Below are 23,775 nucleotides of genomic sequence, written 5' to 3'. Positions count from 1 at the left end.
AAGAACCATGGGTTCAATCTATGGTTCCAAAAAAAAACAAAAAAACCTGCTGGATTCAACAAGATTATCAGGCGTTAATTATCTTCTCCCAAACCTATGCCACTTAGTTTACAATATCATATCATTCCATTTTTCAATAGCATTCCCACCAGAGTGGGTAGCAAGTATTTTTTTCAAAGACCAAGACAGTAAATATTCCAGACTATAAGTACTATGCTTTCCATTGCAACTGCTCGATTCTGACCTTCTAGGCACAAAGGGTAAGGATAACATGTAAACAAGACATATGTGGCGTATGCCTGTAATCCCAGAGATTTGGGACGCTGAGGCCCAGAGATTTGGGACGCTGAGGCAGAAGGATCGTTCAAAGTTCAATGTCAGCCTCAGCAACTTAGTGAGACCCTGTGTTAAAATAAAAAATAAAAAAGGGGCTGGAGAGGGCTGGGGTTGTGGCTCAGCAGTAGAACACTAGGCTAGCACGTGGGAGGCCCTGGGATCAATCCTCAACACCATATAAAAATAAAATAAAGGTATTGTGTCCAACTACATCTAAAAAGGGGGTGGGGACTAGAGATGTGGCTCAGTGGTTAAGTGTCCCTGAGGTTCAGTCTCTGGTACCAAAAAAAAGAATCTGACTGTAATGCAAAAATTTATTTATGGACAACGGTATCTGAATTTCATATTTTTGTGTCACAAAATATTATTTTAAATTTTTTCAATCATTTAAAATATAAAAAAATGGGAACTGGGGTTGTGGCTCAGTGGTGGAGTGCCTGCCTAGCATGTGTGGGGTGCTGGGTTCCATCCTCAGCACCATTAAAAAAAAAAAGGGCTGGGGATGTGGCTCAAGCGTAGCGTGCTTGCCTGGCATGTGTGCGGCCCGGATTCGATCCTCAGCACCACATACAAACAAAGATGTTGTGTCCGCCAAATACTAAAAAATAAATATTAAAAAAAAAAAAAAAGGTATTGTGTCCATCTTCAACTAAAAAGATTTTATCTTGCAGGGCATACACACACAAGGTGACAGGCTATATTTGTCCTACAATCCAGTTTGTAGACTCCTATATACCTGATTTAAAGATTCAGCTACATAAACCTTCCATTATTCCATATTTCCAAAGCACCACAATTAACTTTATTTGCAAGTCTTTTTACTTAGCCTCAACTGTATGATGGACTCTGGGAAGTGAACAATTAGGCAATTCTTTTGACTTAAACCCATTCAATTTCACCCACACAGGCACTTAAAAAAAAAAAAAAAAAAAAAAAACTTGCTCAACTAGTTTCTGATTTAAAACAGTGAAGAAAGAAAAAGGGAATTTTAAAAAGCTGTATAAATGGAACAAAGAACAATTATACTGTTATACTGATGACAAATGTCTAAAGAGTCCATTATGATGTATCTCAATTCTTAGTCCTAACTTGTCTCCCACAGATCCCAAAAAACTAAAAACCAAACTGTAGATTTTGAGTTTGATAATGAACTATATTAAACTCATCCTCATATTTTAAAGAAATGGACAAGACTAGACTAAAGAAGTTAACTATGATCAAGTCCACTGCAAGAAATGAGAAAACACCTAATGTAAATTATGATAATAAGATGCAACACTGGGCTGGGATTGTAGCTCAGCGGTAGAGCGCTCACCTAGCACGGGCGGGACCTGGGTTCGATCGTCAGCACCACATAAAAAATAAAGGCATTGTGTTGTGTCCATCTACACCTAAAAAATAAATATTTAAAAAAAAAAGATGCAACACAACTGAAACACTGATTCATTTGTTCATTTATAAATATTTTATGCATGAAGAAGTCAATGTATTTGGAATAAAAATTTGAAGAAAGAAATATCCAAAACAGACACATCAGTTGTCTAGTGTCGTGGCTATTAGCCATATGTGACTATTTAAATTTAATTGAATTAAGAGTGAAGATATAGCTCAAAGGTAGAATATTTGCCTAGCAGGAACAGGGCACTGGGTTTGATTCCTAAGGACAGCAAAACACAAGTTAAATTAAACCTTCAGATGCACTAGCTACCCTTCAAGTGTTCAAGAGCCCACTTTATTGAATATGTACATCTGGTTTAAAATGTTATATGCTTTCCTATCTCAAAAAAAGTAAAGATGTTAAACATTTAACTTCTTTTATTAATATTAGAGTACAAAATATTTACCACCCACCTCCTTATAAAGTACCCCATGATGGTCTTCTTAAACATGTATTTATTTATTATTAACTGGAAAAACTTCCTCCTAGGCCAAAACATACAGCAAAATAATCATCAAATGCTTTTATCAAGGTGTTAAATTTTCTACAGATTCAGGATTTCATCGTCAATAACTTTCAGCTTCCTTATTAGCTCCCAACCACTCTCAATTGTACTTGCAGTATTTCCAAACTGCACTATTTCCTTGTCCTGGAAAGTGAAGAATTCTGCACTCAGCTATTTTTACCCAACTCTTTTTTTTTTTTTTTTTTTTTTTAATATTTATTTCTTAGTACTCGGCGGACACAACATGTCTGCCTGTATGTGGTGCTGAGGATCGAACCCGGGCCGCACGCATGGCAGGCGAGCGCACTACCGCTTGAGCGGCCCTACCCAACTCTTTTTAAGCAGAAAACAGCTCTTCCTTGTCACCTCTGCCCAATACCTGGCATATAAAAGGTATTCAAATAATTGTTGCATGAAAGTCAACAAACTATGGACAACGGTATCTGAATTTCATATTTTTATGTCACAAATGGCGATGTCAAAATAAAACAAGTCAGACTGCATTTCACAACTCTAGGTATTAACAGGAACAAGGTCTCTTAAGTCTCTGAAAAATCAACCAAGCAAAGCCTTTAGCAATTCAATGAGATTGTGTCTGTAAATAAAAAATAAAGAAGGGCTGGGGATGTGGCTCAATGGTTAAGCACCCCAGATTCAATCCCTTTTAACACACACACACACACATCAAAAAAGTAGAAAATAAGTCGGACACAGTGGCTCACGCCTGTAATCTCAGCAGATCGGGAGGCTGAGGCAGGAGGATCACGAGTTCAAAGTCAGTCTCAGCAACGGTGAGGCGCTCAGCGACTCAGTGAGTCCCTGTCTCTAAATAAAATACAAAATAGGGCTGGGGATATGGCTCAGTGATTGAGTGCCTCTGGGTTCAATCCCCAGCATCAAAAAAAAAAAAAAAGTAGAAAATATACATAGGGAAGAAAAGTACTGCAAATTACCCCACAAAAGTAAAATTAATGTTACTTAGCTGTGAGACAGACTGGGTTTTAAATAAATATGTGCAAATACAAGGGAATATTATGTTCATCTTTAAAAATAAAAGGAAATATTACAAATACACACATACACTCACAAAATCCAAGCCAAAAAAAAAAAGAGGAAATTCTCACATGCTATAACATAACAAATTGCTTATAGTTTATGCTATTGTACACACACAAAATCCAAGCCAAAGAAAAAAAGGAGGAAATTCTATTACATGCTACAACATTTCAAAATGCTTATAGTTTACACTACTATAATAGCTATTAAGATATATATTTTATGCTGTTTTAATCACAATAAAAATTTATAAGTTATTTCTTTTTTGTACCTGGGATTGAACTGGGGGGCACTTGACTACTGAGCCACATCCCCAGCCCTACTTTGTATTTTATTTAGAGACAGTCTGAGTTGCTTAGCTCCTCACCATTGCTGAGGCTGGCTTTGAACTCACTATTCTCCTGTCTCAGCCTCCCAAACCGCTGGGATTACAGGGGTGCGCCACCGTGCCCGGCCTATAAATATAAATTATAGATTACAGATTACAGAAAACTGATTCTGTCACAAGCTTTCACATATTTTTCTAAAAAGAAAACTGATATGTATTGAATTACTTCCAATTATCTCCAAAGAGGTATCTATGATATTTTGTTGCTACTGAAGTTTTCTCCTAAAAATATTGAATAAAATAAACTCTGGAAATCTTTACAAAGATATCTTGCTACAATATATTTTAACAATACTCTATGTAGGCAGTGTCAATTTCCACTATAGGAAAAAGTAATAAGCCCTGTCTCATTCACTTAAAAAGCAAGTTGTTTTCATAATAGTAACTAGTGGGGGAAAAAAAATGTTTAACTAAGCTCTAATTACCAAAGGGACAGTTTCAGTTTGGGATTATGAAAAGGTTCTAGGTGGTGGATAGTGGTGATGGTTGCACAATAATGTGAATGTACTTAATACCACTTAACTCTGTGTTTAAAAGGGGCTATGGTGATCAATTTTATGTTATGTATATTTTAACAATAAGAAACTTACTCTGCCTTTAAACATTCTGTATGAATTAAGAGGAAGTTTCAGGCTGGGGTGTAGTTCAGTGGTAGAGTGTTTGCCTAGCATGCTGGAAGCCCTAGGTTTGACCCCCAATATGTTGGGGGTAGGGTATTCACAAAGGTCATTTCCAGTAAGCTACTGTTAAGTCATGTGTGTTAATTCATTCATGCAATTACTTCTAAACTACCGCTAATAAAGACATCTCAAATGTCGCAATTACCCATGAAAGATAAGAGTTATCAAAATCAAAAATTTTCCTGGAAAACCTATACACTTTTTCAATGAACCCCTAGAAATAACATAAAATCTGAGTTACCAATGAGACTATAACTACTTGACAAACTTAATTAAGACACTATTTGGTTCAGAATGCGTTAAATATTTTCTACACAAACTACTTCTGCACAATCAGTGATATGCTTTTAAAAAGAAAAGTTTACTGAGCTGGGGTTGTGGCTCAGTGGTAGAGCTCTCCATGCGAGACCCTGGGTTTGATCCTCAGCACCACATAAAAATAAATAAATTAAATAAATATATTGTATCCAACTACAACTAAAAAATAAATATAAAAAAAGAAAAGTTTACTGAAATATACCAAAACTTGCCAAGAACACATGAAGCAATTAGAAAGAATAATATAATAGTAGCATTAAATTACAGCCACAACTTAATACACTATACCATCAAGAGTGCTTCATACATACCTATGTAAAAGTCCTAAGGTCAAGTACTGATCTAAAGTCCAGAAACACACAACAGAATGGACATGAGCAGGAACAGAAGTCTTAAAAATCACTATTTATTAAGCAATGCCTGGGCTAATGTGCAAGTATTATGCTGAATATATCATGTGAATTCTAATTTAAACTTCACAGTAACCTCATGAGGTTGGTGCTATAATTAATACTGTTTTACAAATGAGGAAACTGAACCACACAGGAGTTAAACAACTATTCAGATTACATAGCTATTAAATGGAAGGACAAGAGTAAGAAGCCACATCCATCAACAAAGTCCATACCACTTTCAAGTTTACAGAGCCCAACTTAAGTATTTCGTCTAGTTACTATCTCCTTTTTTTTAATATTTATTTTTTTAGTTTTAGGTGGACACAATATCTTTAATTTACTTTTAGGTGGTGCTGAGAATCAAACCCAGTGCCTCATGCACGCTAGGCGAGCACTCTACCACTAAGCCACAACCCCAGCCCTGCTATCTCCTTTTTAACACACTGAAAAGACTGCACAGTTTTCAGTGCCTATTTTCCTGGAGGAAAATAGAGGATTGGGGAGGATAAACCACATCTTTCAAAGAAAAGCAGGCAGTGGAGGTGGTCAGGAACCCAAGTCTTCTAACTTCTCACACACTGCTTTTCCTTCTCAATTATACTTCACCAAGGTGTTGGTTTAAAAAATATACTCACATATTAATATGCCTCCTTTTAAAAGGCACAACCTAATTCTCCCTTGAGTGTAGGCTACACTCAATAACCCCTAGAGTTGGTCATAAAAAGTACTGCAGCCTCCTCCTGGATCCCTCCCAAATCACTCCTTCTAGACAAAGCCAGCTGACAAGTCGTGAGGACACTCAAGGACAGGACCCCTTGGTAGGAAGCAAGGCCTCCTGCCAACAGCTTGGAAGTAGATACTCCAGCCCCAGCCAAGTCTTCAAATGACTACAACCCTGAGCCAGAATCTCACTGCTAGTAAGCTGCCTCCAAAATCCTAACATATAGAAACTACAAAATGAAAAATGTTTTTATTAAACTACCAAATTTACAGTAATTCATTACATGGTAATAGGGAACTAATACAACTGAGAAAGAAAACAGAAAAAACACAACCTCTGTGTGTGAGTGACACCTTGCCATCTAAATTGGCAGTGAAGAAAGTATAGGCCCTGCAGATCTCATTAATAGAAACTATGTGACTTGGAATAAGGGACAATCTCTCAAACTTAGTTTTATCATCTGTTAATATGAAAGATAATAAATTCTTCATTTTAAATACACTCCCCATCTTACAATAATCTCTCCACTAATCTAACCTTTCCAGAGTCACTATGACAAGTAAATGGAATAATGTGACCTACACTTGGCATGGTACCTAACATGCAATAAAGGGTTAGTAAATGTTTATTGATATAAATCTTAATTCTTTAATCTGCTCTCCACTAACAGCTTCCCCAGGCTTACGGCCAAGCTTTTAAAAATTTCCAATTCTCAACAGGGAACACCTCCATTGCTGCTCTAAATTCTCCAAAATCTTTTTCTCACTTGTCTTCATTAAGGTCATTTGTTCTGCTGTTGCACAAAACTCATCTAAATCTGCCCCTTCCTATGGCTCCCAGAGAATAAACAAACATGGTTCTCTTCTTATTTCTTTTACTTCTGCTGCTCATTGTCTCTCTGCCCCTTCAAATGCAGTCTAGTCTCTCAAAGTTATCTCCTTGGTCCTCTTCTTCATTCTCACCCTCGAAAATGAAAATGGCCTTTTTTATGGATAACTCCCCTACTCCACCTATCATTTGATTCATAGATCCCAATCTTCATAAGCTTAATACTTCCATATAAATACCCCATACCTCCAACTCAACAAAAACTAAACTTTTTCCCTTTATGCCTTTTTGCTATCTTCCCCATTCCCAACCCTGACCCTCTCTCTGTATTAATAGATCAGTCTCCAAAGTCATCAAGGATGAAATATCCAAAATCATGACAATCCTTCCCCATCTGCTTTCAATATATTAGGCACCATGCTGGATGCCAGAGACACATGGCATGCAGTTGTGTACTGCCCCTAGGAGCTCACAATCTAGCATCTAATTAGTGGCCAATTTCCTAATGAGCCCACCTGTGCAAAGGCCAACATTTCCATCCCATTCGTTTGTATTCCTACCACAACTATCCATCCTCTCACCCCTGGGCACTAACAGCATTCTAAAAACTCTCTCCAAATCTTCAATCCGCACCCTGCCTCAATCCATCCTTCACATCAGTTACCAGTTGTATTTCTCAGCAGGTCATCATGCTACTCAGATCCTCAAAAATCTGCAATGATCCCATTGCTTATAGAGAAAGTAACAATTCCCTGACATTACCACAATAGTGCTTCCTGATTTTTCCATTCAAATCATCTTCTGCAACCTCCTGTACTTTCCATATGTACAGACAGACACGTAGGGCATCTCCCTCTCTCCTTAACACTCATGTTTCTTTTACCTCAGTAAAAAGAAAAAAGGCGGGGGGCACCTAGGGATATAGCTCAGTGGTACAGGGATTCGGGGTTGAATCCCCAGTACCACAACAAAAAAAGAAAAAGAGAAAAAGAAACCTATACCCTTAGAATATAACATCCTCTTGGCTATAACCATCAACACAATTGGCTGATTCTTCCCTTAATTTTACAAAGTGCAATAACTATACTTCTATTTGCTAACATTCCATTCCACTTTATGTCACTGTTGTTTACTTGTCTGTCTTTATGAATAGGTCATAAATCCCTCACTACCATTAATTAGCTGGGCAATCCTAAATCATCCCGTTATCTGGTGGGATTAAGCAACTACTAAGGAACTCCCAACTCCAAAGTTCCATAAAAATGACTTATTTATCACTTGAAAAAGGCAGTATAGCATTACTAACTTAGTGAGACACCATCTCAAAAAATACAAAGGGCTGGGGATGCAGTTCACTTTTTATTTTTTACTTTAATACAGGATCTCGCTAACTCACTTAGGACCTTGCTAAATTACTGAGGCTGGCCTCAAACTTGCAATCCTCCCACCTCAGCTTCCTGAGTTGCTGAGATTAAGGCATTAGCCACACTGTCCAGCAAAAAGTGATTTTTCAACCTTGCCCAAAATATATTTATTTCACAAAACAAGAAATACCACTGTAGGAGACAGAAACCAAAATAGTTCTTTTTTAGATCTTCTACCTATAATTCTTATACCATGATTAGAAAAATTTAAAATAGCCAGGAGCAGTGGAACACACATGCAAATCCAGCTACTTCAGAGGCTGAAGCAGGAGGATCTCAATCACAAGGTCAACTGAAAAACTTAGGGAGCATCTGTCTTAAAAAAGGGGTTGTGGAGGGCTGGGGTTGTGGCTCAGTGGTAGAACGCTTGCCCAACACTCACCCAGCACGTGCGAGGCCCTGGGCTCGATTCTCAGCACCACATAAATAAATAGATAGATAGATAAAGGTATTTTGTCCAGCTACAACTAAAAAACAAATATTTTTTTAAAACGAGGGGGACTGGAGGGCTGGGGTTGTGGCTCAGTGGTAGAGCATTTACCTGGAATGTGTGAGGCACTGGGTTCAATTCTCAGCACCACATATAAACAAATGAATACAATAAAGATCTGTCAACAACTAAAAAAATTTTTTAATTTATAAAAAAAAAGGGGGGGGCTGGAGAAATGTAATCAGTGGTGAGGGCCCTGGGTCCAATCCAAAAGAAGAAGGGAAAGAAAAATTAAAAATTTTATCATAATTAAATTAATAATTTTTAAAAACGGCTGGAACCAACCATTTATTTATCACTGTCTTAATCCCCCCCCTTCCCCCTTAGTCAAATGTGAAACCATAGACCTGACAGAGTTCACTTGCTATAAACAATGACTATTTCTTCATGATGTCTAGAACTGATGGTAACTGTGCTGTTCTGAACTCACTTTGAGAACCTATGCTAAGTTGACATAGATCTTCTAAATAACTTATGAAGGTGATTAGAAAAATAAAGATAAGGTTGACCAAAATTAAAAAACATACTTATGTTAGATGCTTAATAAAAGTTTATAATTTCATAGCTTTTCTTTCTTCCCATTCTAAAAAGTCCCAAAAATACAACTGAAACACACACAAAAAAAGCTACCTACTTACACTTATGATGTACCATACAAAGGATAAGTATTTTCTCATTAATCCTCATGTCTCCTTACTCTGAAAGGTAGGTTTTATTAATCTACTTTAGGAAGAAGAAATTGAGCCTTTTAACCATTTTTTTTAAATATATATACTTTTCTCTAGTTGTAGATGAACACGATTTTATTTACTTATTTTTATATGGTGCTGAGGATTGAACCCAGTGCCTCACACATGCTAGGTGAGTGCTCTACCACTGAGCTATAACCCCAACCCCTTAACAGTTTTGTTTTGTTTTTTTAACTTACGTACTACCACTGATAAAAGTGATGCCATCAAAACCAGAATCCCGGGCTGGGGATGTGGCTCAAGCGGTAGCGCGCTCGCCTGGCATGCGTGCGGCCCGGGTTCAATCCTCAGCACCACATACAAAGATGTTGTGTCCGCCGATAACTAAAAAATAAATATTAAAAATTCTCATAAAAAAAAAAAAAAAAAAAAAAAAAAACAGAATCCCATGCTAGTGGCACAGGGGAGAGCACATGTTCAGCACATCCCAGGTCTGGGGTTCAAATTCCCAGCAAGACCAGAAAATAATTTAAAGAAAAAGGGAAAACAAAACAAAACTGAAACCCTGGTTAGTTGCCTCTGGTAGTTCTATCAGACTTCAGAAAAAAACAGTCAAAGATAAACAGTCTTGGGGAAATTGGAAGTTATAGCATCTTCTCTAGAAAATTCAGTGACTGCATCTGCCCATATGAGGGAAGCATATTTTTCAATAATGGGATTTAAAACTTGAAGAGAGTAAAGTTACAAAGCTTAGGATCCTCTAAAGGTGAAATTTATCTGATCACAAAGACTTTGATGGTTGGTAGTTAGAAAGAGTGGAGACCATTTCTGCTGTTACTGGTCATGCCTGCAATGTTATATACTTTAAAAAGTCTTAGCCTTGCAGCTACTGATAAACAAAATATTAAGGGCTGGGGAATATAGCTCAATTGGTAGAGTGCTTGCCTTGCATACACAAAGCACTTGGTTCAATCCCCCAGAGACTCCAAAGGATGAGGTAGGAGGATTACAAATTCGAGGCCAGCCTGGGCAGCTCTATGAATCCATATCAAAATAAAAAATAAAAAGCTGGGGATGAAGCTCAGTTCAGTGGTAGAGCACCCTTGAATTCAATCCCTAGTACTACCCCCCAGCTGAAAAAAAAGTTTTTAGGTTCCTATAGATAATAATAGTGAACTGCACATTTCAAAAAGATAGAAGAAAGGATTTTGAAAGTTTCCACCATAAAGGGTAGGAAAATGGATGTAGCTCTGAGATACAGTGCTTGCTCAGCAAGTGAGAGGCCCTGGGTTCAATCCCCAGCTAAATAAATAAATAAAATGGGATACATATGTTTAATCTGATCTAAGCATCACACAATATACATATATATGTATCAAAACATTACACAGTTCCCCACTAATATATACAATTTTATGTTTTTATGTTATCATTTAAAACATAGGGCTGTGCATGTGGTGCATGCCTGTAATTCCAGCAGCTCAGGAGGCTGAGGCAAAAGGATCACAAGTTCAAAGTCAGACTCAGCAACTTAGCAAGACCCTGTATAAAAAAGTAAAAATAAAAAGGCTGCGGATGTGGTTCAGTGGTTGGCAACCTCTGGGTTCAATCCCTAATACTAAAAAAATAATTAATTAATTTTGGAACTAAGGGAGTTGCTCAGTGCCACAGCACTTGCCTAGCACGCACAAGGTCCTGGACTCAACCCCAGGCACCACAAAAAGTAAAATAAATTTTTAAAAACTAATATATTTAAGGTAGAAAACATAGTTATATATTTTTTAAACTATCTTCCTGTATATTAAGCGTTTCTTAATATTTTCTACATAAAGCATCTTCTATCACATGCCTACCAAATATGCACATGATAAAATAGTACAGACCCATGTGTCATGTAAAAGTCTCCATTCAGAGAAAAAGAATGCAGTTTTTTCCTCCCAAGAAAGGAAAGGTTAAAAATTAAGACTTTAATCTCTTTGAGGATTAGAAATTTTATCAGTCCCTAAATGGCTTATGTTCCCTGCAGTTCAGTAGTTTCAAAGACCATTGAATTAGAATCCAAGATTCTAATCCAGCACAAAGCTGGCTGAGACACTAAATGGATAAGTGACTTTTGTTGAGTAACTCAGCCCTCAGGACTTCACTTCAGGGGAAATATGGAATGCTTTTAAGACAGTGGGTTTTCAAACTATTCTAAGCTGCAGCCTCAGGGAACACTAAGTGGGCGAGAGGCAGGCCAGGTGGCTAGGACCAAGCTGTTAACTGCCAATTCTCCCAGAATAGAGATACTTCCTCCATTTTATATAGAAAGAGGTCTATTTAGATTTTACTGTAAAAATTCTGTTGTTTTTTTTTTGTTTGTTTGTTTGTTTTTGTACCAGGGATTGAACCCAAGGTGTTTAACCACTGAGCTACATCCCCAGCCCTTTTTACTTTTTTATTTTGAGACAGGGTCTTGCTAAGTTGCTTAGGGCCTTGCTAAATTGCTGAAGTTGGCTTTGAATTTGCAATTCTCCTGCCTCAGCCTTCTAAATCTCTAAGATTATAGGATTACACCACTGTGCCCGACAAAAGTTCTGCTCTTCAAATTTGTGCTTTTATAAAAGATGAAAAGCACAGCTCCAAGAGCTCTCTAAAGTCCCCACCACTTCATGCATCCTCAGATGCACCATGTGCAGTAAATTTCATCTGCAAAAGAAGTAGTCAAATTTTACTTTGATTTTGCAATTGACATTCAGTAACATCTTTTTTATGATAAAACTCAATATGTCCCATTCCTCTATCCCTGCAAAAAAAAAAAAAAAAAAAAAAATTACCAATAGGATATTCTAGAAATAAAAATAACATGGTAAGATTCCCAGGGCTGGGGTTGTGGCTCAGCGGTAGAGCACTCGCCTCTCAAGTGTGAGACCCTGGGTTCGATCCTCAGCACCACATAAAAATAAACAAAATAAAAGATATTGTGCCCATGTATAACTAAAAAAATTTAAAAAATAAAAAAAAAAAAAGATTCCCTATTTGGATGGTTGCAAGAGCCAGCAGGCAGCAGAAACAGTAACATCAACCTTTATACCCTGAATATCAGAAGCAGTGGCAGCACCTAGTGACCAAAGGAAATTTCCAGGCATACAAGTAAGGATTGCCAAAAGCCAGCAATCTCTTTTAAGTAGATTTTCCGTCTTTACGGTTTCTCAACTAAACCTGTGCTTCTCAACTAAACCTGAAACCCTTAAATTTGTCCTCACTCTATCTACTGAACCAGTTCATCCAGAGATACATCTACAAATATCAGCAGCACAGGAGATTAGGGGACCCACACTGTATGTCCAGCTAAAGTGAATGACAGTATTGCATCTTAAACATACCCAGGTTTAAATCATTTGACAATATAATCTGGATATTCCCTCTTGTCCCTACACTTTTAGGCCACACAATTTAAAACCCTCACTTGAAAATTATGTCTAAAAATGTTTAGATTAATAACTTGCCCAAGAGATATAAAACAAATGCACTCTGGAATTGACAAACCACTTATTAATTTTAAGCACATTAGCAAAACCATTTAACTATAAAGATATTTAATGGAGAACTTGATAAAAACACAGGTGACAAAACATCCACATATCTTAAGATTTATCTACTAAGTAAGAACTCAGGATAAGTCAAGATCTTTTTCCAGTCGCTGGGGTTGTAGCTCAGTGGTGAAGCACTTGGCTACCATGTGTGAGGCACTGGGTTTGATTCTCAGCACCACCTATAAATAAATAAATAAAATAAAGGTCCAACAACAACTAAAATATATTTTTAAAATATCTTTTTCCAAAAAATTACCCCTTGAATAAAAGTTTTCTAGTATTCCAGTCTTTACAAAACTTTTCTTATAATAGACCATTCCCTCAAGCATCTTATTTTTTAATACAATAAAGACAAAAAAGACAGAGAGAAATAAACAACTGGAATACAGTAGTGATGGCTATGCTGGCTGATGGTAAAATAAACCGTGCCCTGAGTAACAAAGGGAGCATATATCCCTAGAGGAACATGGCCTGGTGGAGTTCTCGGCTGAGAAATGCTCCAAAGTTCAAAAAACTCAAGTCTGAAATCACTTAAATCAATAAAAATGTGGGGGACTTAGAGACATCAACCCAGCAAAACCAATTTTAAAAGTGGCAGGTAAACTTAACACATTTTTGAAACTACTCCCCAAGGTATAACCAAGGTATGCTGTACACTAGCCTTTTTTTCTAAAATCACTTTAAAACAGCCAGTTACTCATTAAACTGCAAGAGTAACAAACTCCACAAAATAAATGAAAGCAAAAACTCTACCATTGTTTCGTAAACACTTAATTTGCAAAAATATAAGATATATAAAACATAGAAGGGCAAAGTGGCACACACCTGTAAACATAGCCACTCAGGAGGTTGAGGCAGGAGAATCACAAGTTTGAGGCCACCTTGGACAACTTAATAAGACTGTCTCAAAATAAAACACAAAAAGGGCCAGGAATCTAGTAATCTAGTTCAGTGCTAAACCACCCCTGGGTTCAATCCCCAATACTACAACAACAACAATATATGTATATATGCGTGTGTGTGTGTGTGTGTGTGTGTGTATGAAAAATATCTAGTATCAACATCATGTATGGATTCAAGACATACTGTATTCTCCTAGCAGTATGGACTGAAATATATATCATGTGCTTTCTTTGTATTTTTCTGTAAACTTACCATTTTAAAAAATAAAGTACAAAGCCATTTAAATGATTCAAAAAGCATTACTAAGGATATTAATCATTTATGTTGCAAATGAAAAATGTCAGAATAAGGGTCGGACGCATGTAGCTCAATTGTGGAATGTTTTCCTCGCCTGCAGGATGCCCAGGATTTAATTCCTGACACCACCCAAAAAAAAAAAAAAAGAAGGTGGGGGATATGAATAAAACATCTTCATAAAACAAAAGAGGGCTTTCTAAATTAGGATAGACACCGCCATGCAGAGGAAGGCATTGCTGCTGGAGGTGCAATGGATGTCAATACTGCTTTACAAGAGGTGCTAAAGACCACCCTCATCCACCCTCATACACGTGGAATTCAAGAAGCTGCAGAAGCCTTAAACAAGCACCAGGACCATCTTTGTGTGCTTGCATCCAACTGTAATGAGCCTGTGTATGTCAAATTGGTGGAGGCCCTTTGTTCTGAGCACCAAATCAACCTAATTAAGGATGATGACAACTAGGAGAATGGGTAGGCCTCTGTAAAACTGATTGGGAGGGCAAACCCTGTAAATAGTTGGTTGCGGTTGTGTACTGGTTAGGACTATGGCAAAGAATCTCAGGCCAAGGATGTCACTGAAGAGTACTTCCAATAAAAGAAATGAGTAAATACATTTTTGGTTCACATTCCTCAAAAAAAATTAATTAAAAGATAAATAAATTAGGGTAGAACTTTGTGAACTTCAGTAATTTAGTTGAATAATTATGCTATTTCACCTACATCCATAAATTCTGTATAATCAAATTGTCATAAAATCTTATTCTTAATCTTCTCACTGGGAAATTGAGGGGACTTATAAATAGGGCTAATTTATACTAAGGTACATAAAATACCTTAAGATACAAACTCAATCAGAAAAGTTCCCTTGGAGACACACACAACTCCGAAACATAAAAGGGAAGAAATTCTCTGTCAATGACTATTTACATACATGATTCTACGGCCCCCGCCAGGAAACTAAATGAAGCTATTCTACCTTTACTCTTGGCTGGTAATAAGGCTTCTATAACTAAGGAAGGCTACAGACTTATGAAGAAAGGTCCAGCACTGTGGCACACACCTGTAATACCAGCTATTCAGGAGGTGGAGGCAGAAGAATTCCAAGTTCAAAGCCAGCCACAGCAATTCAGTTAGTCCTTTTCTCAAAATAAAATTTTAAAAGGGGCCTGGGGATATGGCTCAGCGATAAAGTGTCTCTGGGTTCAATCCCCAGTACCAAAGGAGAAAACATACACACGCGCACGCACACACACACACACACACACCCCACAGTGAAGATATCATCTCACACTATCAGGAGGGTTTTTATCAAATATTAAGAGGCTGAGGTGTAGCTCACTGGTAGAGCACTTGCCTAGCATGCAGAGGCCCTGGTTCCATCTCCATTACTGGGGGAAAAAAAAAGTAACAAGTATTAACAAGGATGTGGAGAAAGGGAACCCCTATACACTGCTGCTGGGAATGGAAATTAGTATAGCTATCATTGAAGCTCCTTGAAAACTAAAAAGAGAATTAGCATATGACCCAGTATCTCACTACTGGGTATAATCCAAAAGAAATAAAATCAGTACATCGAAGAGACATCTGCATTTCAATGTTTATTACAGCACTGTGTTCCCAGTAGCGAAGAAATGGAAACACCTAAGTAGTGCCATCAACTGGATGAATAGATAAAGAAAAATAAAATGTGGTACACATACACAATGGAATACTATTCAACCACAAAAAAATAGTGAAATCCTATCATTTGGGACAACTTGAATAGAACTGAAGAGCATTATGTTAGGCGAAATATGCCAGGTACAGAAAGACAAGTACTGCATGATCTCACACACAAAAGCTGATCTCACAGAGGTTAAGTAGGACGGTGATTACGAGAGGCTGGAGAAAGTAGGAAAGAATTAGGTATGGGAAAATGTTGATCAATGAGTTACAGTTACATTAGAATGAGAAGTTTTGGTGTGCTACTGACTACAAATAACACTAATGTGCTGTTCAAAAACCTAAAAGAAAGGATTTTGAATGTTTTCACCATAAAGAAATGACGAATGTTGAGGCTGGGATTGTGGCTCAGTGGTAGAGTGCTTGCCTAGCACATGTGAGGCACTGGGTTTGATCCTCAGCACAACATAAAAATAAAAATAAAGGTTTAAAAAAGAATGCTTCCGGGGGCTAGGGTTGTGGCTCAGCGGTAGAGCACTTGCCTAGCACGCGCAAGGCCCCGGGTTTGTACCTCAGCACCATGTATAAATAAATATATTCTGTCCTGTCCAACTACAAGTAAAAAATAATTAAAAAAAAAAAAGAATACTTTAAAAAAATGATAAATGTTTGAGGAAGATATGTTTACCTCTCAACTTAAACATCACACAATGTATACAGGTACAGGTACCGAAACATAAAATGGTACCCCATTAATACACACAATTTTTGTTTTTATGTATCCACTGAACAATAAATTTAAAATTTTTTAAAAAAGACACTGATGGGCTGGGGTTGTGACTCAGAGGAAAAGCGCTCGCCTAGCACATGTAAGACCCCGGGTTCGATCCTCAGCACCACATAAAAATAAATAAAATGAAAGTATCACATCCAACTAAAACTAAAAAAAAAAATTTTTAAAGGTTACATATAATTGTTTACATAACACTCTCAAAGTGGCAAAACAATAGTGACAGAGAACAGATCAGCAGCACTCACCACAGGCAGGGTTAAGGGGAAAGTATAACTATTAGAGGGTTACAAGTGACCCTTGTAATTCTATGTGGTGATAAAACAGTTCTGCATCCTGCTAGCTTTGAGTACACTAATCCACACAAATGATAAAATTTGATAGAAATACATACATGGAAGAAATGTATATAAAAACTGGTAAAAGTACAAATAGTTGTTCTTGAATTAAGAATAAGGGGTAGAATGCTTGCCTAGCATGCACAAGGCCCTGGGTACAATACCTAGCACTGCAAAAAAAAAAAAAAAACAAAAAGAATAAGGGGCTGGGATCAGTGGCAGAGCACTTGCCTGGAATGTGTGGGGTGCTAGGTTTGATCCTTAGCACATTTTTAAAAAAAGCAAATATGATGAAGGCATTCTGTCCACCTACAACTACAAAATTTTTCTTGCCTAGCATACACAAGGCCCTGGATTCAATCCCCAGCACCACCAAAAAAAAAAAAAAAAAGAAGAATAAATTGTGCCAGGCATGATGGCACATGCCTATAATCTCAGGAGCTTGGAAGGCTGTGGAAGAAGGATCCCGAGTTCAAAGCCAGCTTCAGCAAAAGTGAGGCGCTGAGCAACTCAGTAAGACCCTGTCTCTAAATAAAATATAAAATACGGCTGGCGATGTGGCTCAGTGGTATAGTGCCCCTGGGTTTAATTCTCCAATACCCAAAAAGAAAAAAAGAATAAATTGTATCAATCTCAATTTTCTGGTCTATAATATTCTATGTTTTGTAAGATCCCACCATGGGAGGAGAGCTGAATGAAAATACTGCAGTATTTTTGCAACTTCTGTGAATCAAATTATCCCAAAATAAAAAGTTTTTAAAAAAGTTCAAAAGTAAATTTACAGCCCAAAAGTTGAAACAGCTACTATGCCTAATAATGGATGAACTGATAAACAAAATGTGGTATTTTTCAATGTAATGGAATATTACTTGACAAAATAAAGGAATACAATACCAAAACATGCTACAAAAGGATGAACCTTAAAAACATTATGCTAAGGAAACAAACTAAATACAAGGTCACATATTATGAGATTCTATTTAATATGAAATATCCAGAATAGGCAAGTCCATAGAAGCAGCAAGTACATCAGTAGTCATACATGGTGGCATATGCTGGGTAATCCCAGCTACTTAGGAGACTGAAGCTAGAAGTTGGCAAATTCAAGTCAGCCTGTTACTTAGCAAGACCTTACCTCAAAATAAAATAAAAAAGGGTGGGGTTGTGGCTCTGGTAGAACGCTCACCTAGCACAAGTGAGTCACTGGGTTCCATCCCCAGTACCACATAAAAAAACAAAATAACTAAATAAACAAAATAATAGTATTGTGTCCATCTACAACTAAAAATATATTTTTTTTAAAGTTGGGGATGTAGTTCAGTGGTACAGCACTAGCTTAGCATGTCTGGGGTCCTAAATTCAACCCTTAGTTCAAGAAAGAAAGAAACAAAGAGAAGAGAAGAGAAAAAGGGGAGGCAAAGAAAAGGCAAGCAGGAAGGCAGGCAGTGATTGCTGTGGTTAAAGGAAACAGATTAACTGCTTTCTTCCTGGGGTGGTAAAATCTTTAGGGAATTAGATAATAGTTATAGCTATACATACGTTGTGAAGGGACTAAAACTCAGTGAATTGTAGCTTTAAAAAAGTACCATATTAGGCCTGTTTGTTGCCTAGGTTGGTCTAGAACTCACTGCACTCAAGGGATGCTCCCACCTCAACCTCCAAGCTGCAGGAGTATACCACCACACCCAACTCACTGCAAGATAAATTTAATATTATGGCAATTATGTCTCAATAAAAGACTTATGTGTTTGGGGATGTAGTTCAGTGGTAGAACACATACTTAGCATGCATGAAGCCCTAAGTTCAATTTCTACACCTCAAAAAGAGGTGGGGAGTGTTGGGGGACCAACAAATGAATGAATCTTAATTTTTATTAATGTACATATTCAAATGCCCTAAGGTAAAAATCTATACCAAGCTATAAGATTTAGCTAAATCATAAAAATTCTTGATTGAATGACACTAAAGTATTTCCCTGCTGCTTGCTACTGGCATTATAGTATTATTAATAATTAGCGAAATAAACTTACTGGAACAATATAACAAGATTTAAATTTTGACTTGGGTTGAAAGTATTCCTCAGTGGTAGAACATGGATGCATTTAGCATGTGCAAGTCTCTTAAGTTCAATCCTTGGCACTGCAAAAATTAAAAATTTTGGCTCAACTAAATAGAGAATATTACTAACAATTAAAAAGAGTCTCTAAGAATTGACTTAACTCATAAAGCTCATGGACTTGAATGATCTAAAATTAATGATGAGCCAACTTGCATGTACAAGTAGAAAAATCACAAAAGTAGATCACACTGAACTGGGCCTGGTGGCATACACCCAGCTACTTGGGTAACTGGGTAATAACTAAATAAACAAAATAATAGCTTAGGTAGGAGAATCACCTGAGCCCAGGAGTTCAAGAAAAGTCTGGGGGGCTGGGGATGTGGCTCAAGCGGTAGCGCGCTCGCCTAGCATGCGTGCGGCCCGGGTTCTATTCTCAGCACCACATACAAAGATGTTGTGTCCGCCAAATACTAAAAAATAAATATTAAAATTCTCTCTCTCTCTCCCTCTCTCTCACTCTTTCTTTAAAAAAAAAAAAAAAAGAAAGAAAAGAAAAGTCTGGATAACATAGCATTACCCAATCTCAAAAATAAATTTAAATTTTTTTTAAAAAGTAAATTACAATGCATCAAACCAAGCCCATACAGTCACATAATTACTTTACCATATTAATATTAATATAGTTTAAAATTAGACCAAGTCCTTTTCTCCTCTGGAGACTTCATCAAAAAGCAAAAGCACTTGGTAGGCATCAGGAGAGCTGAATTCTGATCCAGACAAAGCTGTGCAACCTTAACTGGCAGAACTGTCTATAAAGTGAGGAATACCTCAAGACCACAAGTCTCCTGAAGTCCCTCTAGTGTCACTCCGTGCATCCAATGCAAGTGACCTCATTTCCCACCTACACGCCAGCTCCCAATTTCTATTACTAATTCCCATCTCCACAACCTATCCTTCACATATCAGTCAATGCTCTTTTAAAAAAGAACCAGAGCCTTTCCCTCCCAGACATGAGCCTTCCATGGCCGATGGGGCTCTACACACTCCAACTCCTGCTTCTGATCTACCTCTGAGTCACTCTGGCACCCTAACCTTGTCCCAGCCCACTCCTCCCCAGGCCTTTGCCACACTCTCATCTCCTCATTCTACCTTCTACTTAAATGTCACCTCCTTAGAGTTGAATAAGAACTCTGCTCCCAAGCTACCTAGACTCAACCTAAAGATGCGCATGTTGTTAATACTGTGTCCCTGTTTCTTAATGCCTAGCTTACTAAGTATAAATGCACATAAGCAATCAGCAGTGACTGGCACAGTATTCAAATGTCATCTACACTGAAGATGCCCCAAAATAATTTTCTTTCTAGTCCTAATCTGAAATTATCTTTCTTATTTGTCATCCTCTGTGGTTCTCCCACATCTCCATAAACATAAGCTTCATGAGGAGCTGTCTTGTTCAAAGCTCTCTCACAATTTCCTAAGGTAAATACTTATTGAACACATGAATAAATTTTATCAAGCAATTTTTTTTTAGGGGGGAGAATACTAGGGATAGACCCCCAAGCCTTGCACATGTAGCGCAAGCACTCTACCACTGAACTACCCCTGTCTGAAGCAATTATCTTAAATGTCTTTTTTCAAAGAAATCAAGTGAAAAATGGTAGTGCCTCAAATCAGTTGTGTATTTGGGGTGGGTCTCTTCTACTTGCTAATTACCTTGCAGTCAAGCCAGTTCATTTCATAACTAGCTGTTTTTGTTTAGTTCTGTTTTTGTTTTTGGTACCGGGGATTGAATTCAGGGGCACTCAACCATTGAGTCACAACCCCAGCCCTATTTTGTATGTTATTTAGAGACAGGGTCTCACTGAGTAGCTTAGCTCCTGGCTTTTGCTGAGGCTGGCTTTGAACTCTCAATCCTTCCTCAGCCTCCCTCAGCCTTGAGAGCTGCTGGGATTACAGGCCATGGGCACCACAGAGCCCAGCAAATCCATATTTCAACACCTTAAAAGTTCAATGTGGGGCGGGGGCTGGGGTTGTGGCTCAGCAGCCTAGCATGTTTGAGTCCCTGGGTGTGATCCTCAGCACCACATAAAAATAAATAAATAAGGGGCTGAGGTTGTGGCTCAGTGGTGGAGCGCTCGCCTACCACTGCATGAGGCACTGGGTTCGATCCTCAGCACCACATAAAAATAAAATACATAGTGTCTACCAAAAAAACTAAAGAATAAATACTTATAAAATAAATAAATTAAATAAAGGTATTGTGTCCAACTACAACTAAAAAATAAATATTTTTTTAAATCCAATATCCAGCCAGAAGCAGTGCTCCACGCCAGTAATCCCAATAACTCCAGGAGGACCTCAAGTTTGGTCAACAACTTAATGAGGCCCTAAGCAATTTCACAAAACCCAAAACCTTGTCTCAAAATAAAAAAAATAAAAAGGGCCATGGCAGGGGTTGTGGCTCCGCGGTAGAGTGTTCCCCTACCACATGCTTGGCCCCGGGCTCAATACTCAGCACAATAAATAAATAAATAAATAGATAGATAGATAGATAGATAGATAAATAAATAAATAAAGTAAGTCGTGTCCAACTACAACTAAAAAATAATTTAAAGGGGGGTAGGGGCAAAGATGTAGCTCAGTGGTAAAGCACCCATGACTTCAATCTCCAGTACCGCAAAGCGGGGGCACAAAGCGGAGAGAACTTAATATCTAATATTTAACCTCTGGCCTTCAAGTCTTAATAATAGCAGGTGCTTTTCCCTAATAATTTTTAAAAAGATATTTAAGTAGGTACTAATATTCACATTTTGTGAACCCCTAAAAATACTTTCATACTTAGTTTTAAATGAAAAACAAAAAGTCCAGTCATAAAGGATCAACATGTAAGTAATGGACTTTTGAAAGTTTTCCTAGATGCCACCAATGGACAGGAAATTATCTAGGCATCAACCAACACGAAAAGGAAAAGTCTAGCAGTGCTGCAGGGTACCCCTCAAAGGAAACAAACAGAAATGCTTTCACAATTTTATTAAAGATGATAGTGATGCTAGACTATCATTTCCCAAAGTACCAAAGATACCACACAGGTTTCTTGTTCAAAAGAAAGAGCGAAACTACAAAACTGAGTAAGATGTAACAATGTTGAATGCTGGTAGATTAAGAACTCAGCTAGAGGAAAGGGGGCCGACCCAGAGGCGCCCTGCAGTCTCCGAGCAGCTCTCCAGGAAAAGCTTCTCAGGCAGCGGCCGCCCAAGTAGGATTCGAGGCCAGGCTGGAGGTGGCTGGCACTGGCACGTTCTGAAATATCACCAGGCTACAGATCCAGTCCCCGGCACAATGCGAGGGCAGCCCGCCCGCGCACACGCCCACCGCCCGGCGCAGCCGGAGACCCGATCGCGGCCGCCACGCACTAAGTCACACTCGACCCAAGCAGAAAGTTTCGAATAAAACCCGAGCGCCGAAACGCACAGGTCTTAGAGCTGAACTCGCGCCAGGAACACGCCCGAGGCAAACCACTTTGACAACCAGCTCGGTTTTCAGCAGAAAGGCCGAGAGGCGGGGACCAGGAGGAAGAGGAGGCGGTACACTCTCACACACTCGGGTCCTCTTCCTCTTTGGCCGGGTTGTCCAGGTGGGAGCCGCACAACCGCCTCACGCCGGCACCCCGTGCACCCGGAGTAGAAAGCGGGAGCCGCGGTCCCTCCCGGGAAGGGCCCGAGACCCCCGGACTACCCGGGAGCGCAAGGGAGGGGCGCGCACGCCCGGCGCCTTCTCACCGACCCCCTCCCCGCTCGCCTCCGACGGCCTGAGCCACCCGCCAGGGGGGTCTGGGCTCCGGGGATGCTCCGCGGGCCGGCCGCGGGCCCAGGTGCCCCTCCCCCGCCCGCCGCCCCTCCCCCCGGTCGCCCGCGGGGCGCGCAGGAACCGAGCGCCGGCGTCCCGGGGGACTAGCCCGCCCGCCGGCCCGGAGAACCCGGCAACTTTCCTCTGCGCGGTCGCAAACTGCCCCCGACGGGGCGGGGGTGGGGGCCCGGGGATGAGCGCAGCGTGGACTCACTTTTTCGGATGTTTCTCTCTTTTCGGCCTCCGTTTTCGGGCCTGAATGGCCAGCACTAGGGAAAGACAAGACACACATTAACGGTCGGGCCGGCCGGCCTGAGGGGCCGCGTGGCTGGAAGGAGGGAACGCCGCGGGCCACTCACCTTTCCGGGAGCTCATCCTGACGCGGCGGAAGCTGGGCGGGGGGCTTCGCGGCGGCGGCGGCAGTGGCGACGCGGGAGCCCAGCCGAGCCGGGCTGCAGCCTCCACTAGCTCCGCCAGCCGGGAGGAGGCGGCAACCGCGCAGGCGCCGCCGCCGCCGCCGCCGCTCCCGCGGGGGCCCAATAAGACCCGCCCCCGGCCGGCCCCGCCCCCGCCCCGCCCCCACTCACCGGCCCTTGGTGGGGGGGATCTGGACCCCTGCGCCGCGCCCCTGCCCGGAGCCCCGCGCCCACTCGGCCGGCCCACCTATGCAAAAGTGGCCACCTCCCACACTCACTGGCGTCCACTTGCACCCACAGTCTCCCCCTTCCCAGCCCAAGGCTCGGGCCTCTGCTTCCTGAGCCCCTGCGGCCGGCCCAGGCCGACCGCCTCCCTAAGCACCCGCCCCCTGCCCGCGCGACCCTCCCTTTGCAGCCACCGCCTCTCCCGTCCGCACCCCGGCTGGTCGCGCCGCACGCCTCTCCATGTGCCCTTCCTTGACCCGCGCCTCCGCGGGTCTCACACCACCTCTCTTCCCGCGGCCTCTTCTCTCCCTTTGCTCCTCTACATCCTTGCATCCCCATGAGCGCCGCTTCCTCCCTTCTGGCGGGCGTGGAAAGGGCACTGGACCAAAAGCTGGG

The 23,775-nt window shown here is 40.0% G+C and overlaps 1 protein-coding gene and 1 pseudogene across 4 annotated transcripts in view; one reads left to right on the top strand and one right to left on the bottom strand.

Moving 5' to 3' along the window:
* The window catches only part of Srpk2 (SRSF protein kinase 2), a 243,188-nt gene extending 219,967 nt beyond the window's left edge, over positions 1 to 23,221 (bottom strand). For 3 of the 4 annotated variants that reach the window (XM_076834856.2, XM_076834818.2, XM_076834828.2), the window contains exons 1-2: positions 23,098 to 23,221; positions 22,953 to 23,007 (exon numbers count right to left, since the gene is read on the bottom strand). In XM_076834856.2, the coding sequence (XP_076690971.1) occupies positions 22,953 to 23,007; positions 23,098 to 23,113 (71 nt within the window). In that variant the 5' untranslated portion in view covers positions 23,114 to 23,221. Of the gene's footprint in view, positions 1 to 22,952; positions 23,008 to 23,097 lie in introns of those variants that run through there. The other variant, XM_076834848.2, reaches the window with a different exon arrangement.
* LOC143404061 (small ribosomal subunit protein eS12 pseudogene) lies at positions 14,270 to 14,647 on the top strand (annotated as a pseudogene).
* Positions 23,222 to 23,775: the final 554 nt, after the last annotated feature.

Source organism: Callospermophilus lateralis, chromosome 1 (assembly GCF_048772815.1).
Source record: "Callospermophilus lateralis isolate mCalLat2 chromosome 1, mCalLat2.hap1, whole genome shotgun sequence".
NCBI classification, from domain to species: domain Eukaryota; kingdom Metazoa; phylum Chordata; class Mammalia; order Rodentia; family Sciuridae; genus Callospermophilus; species Callospermophilus lateralis.
The sequence above is the reverse complement of the archived record's forward strand: the minus strand, read 5'-3'. Positions and strand labels throughout refer to the sequence as shown.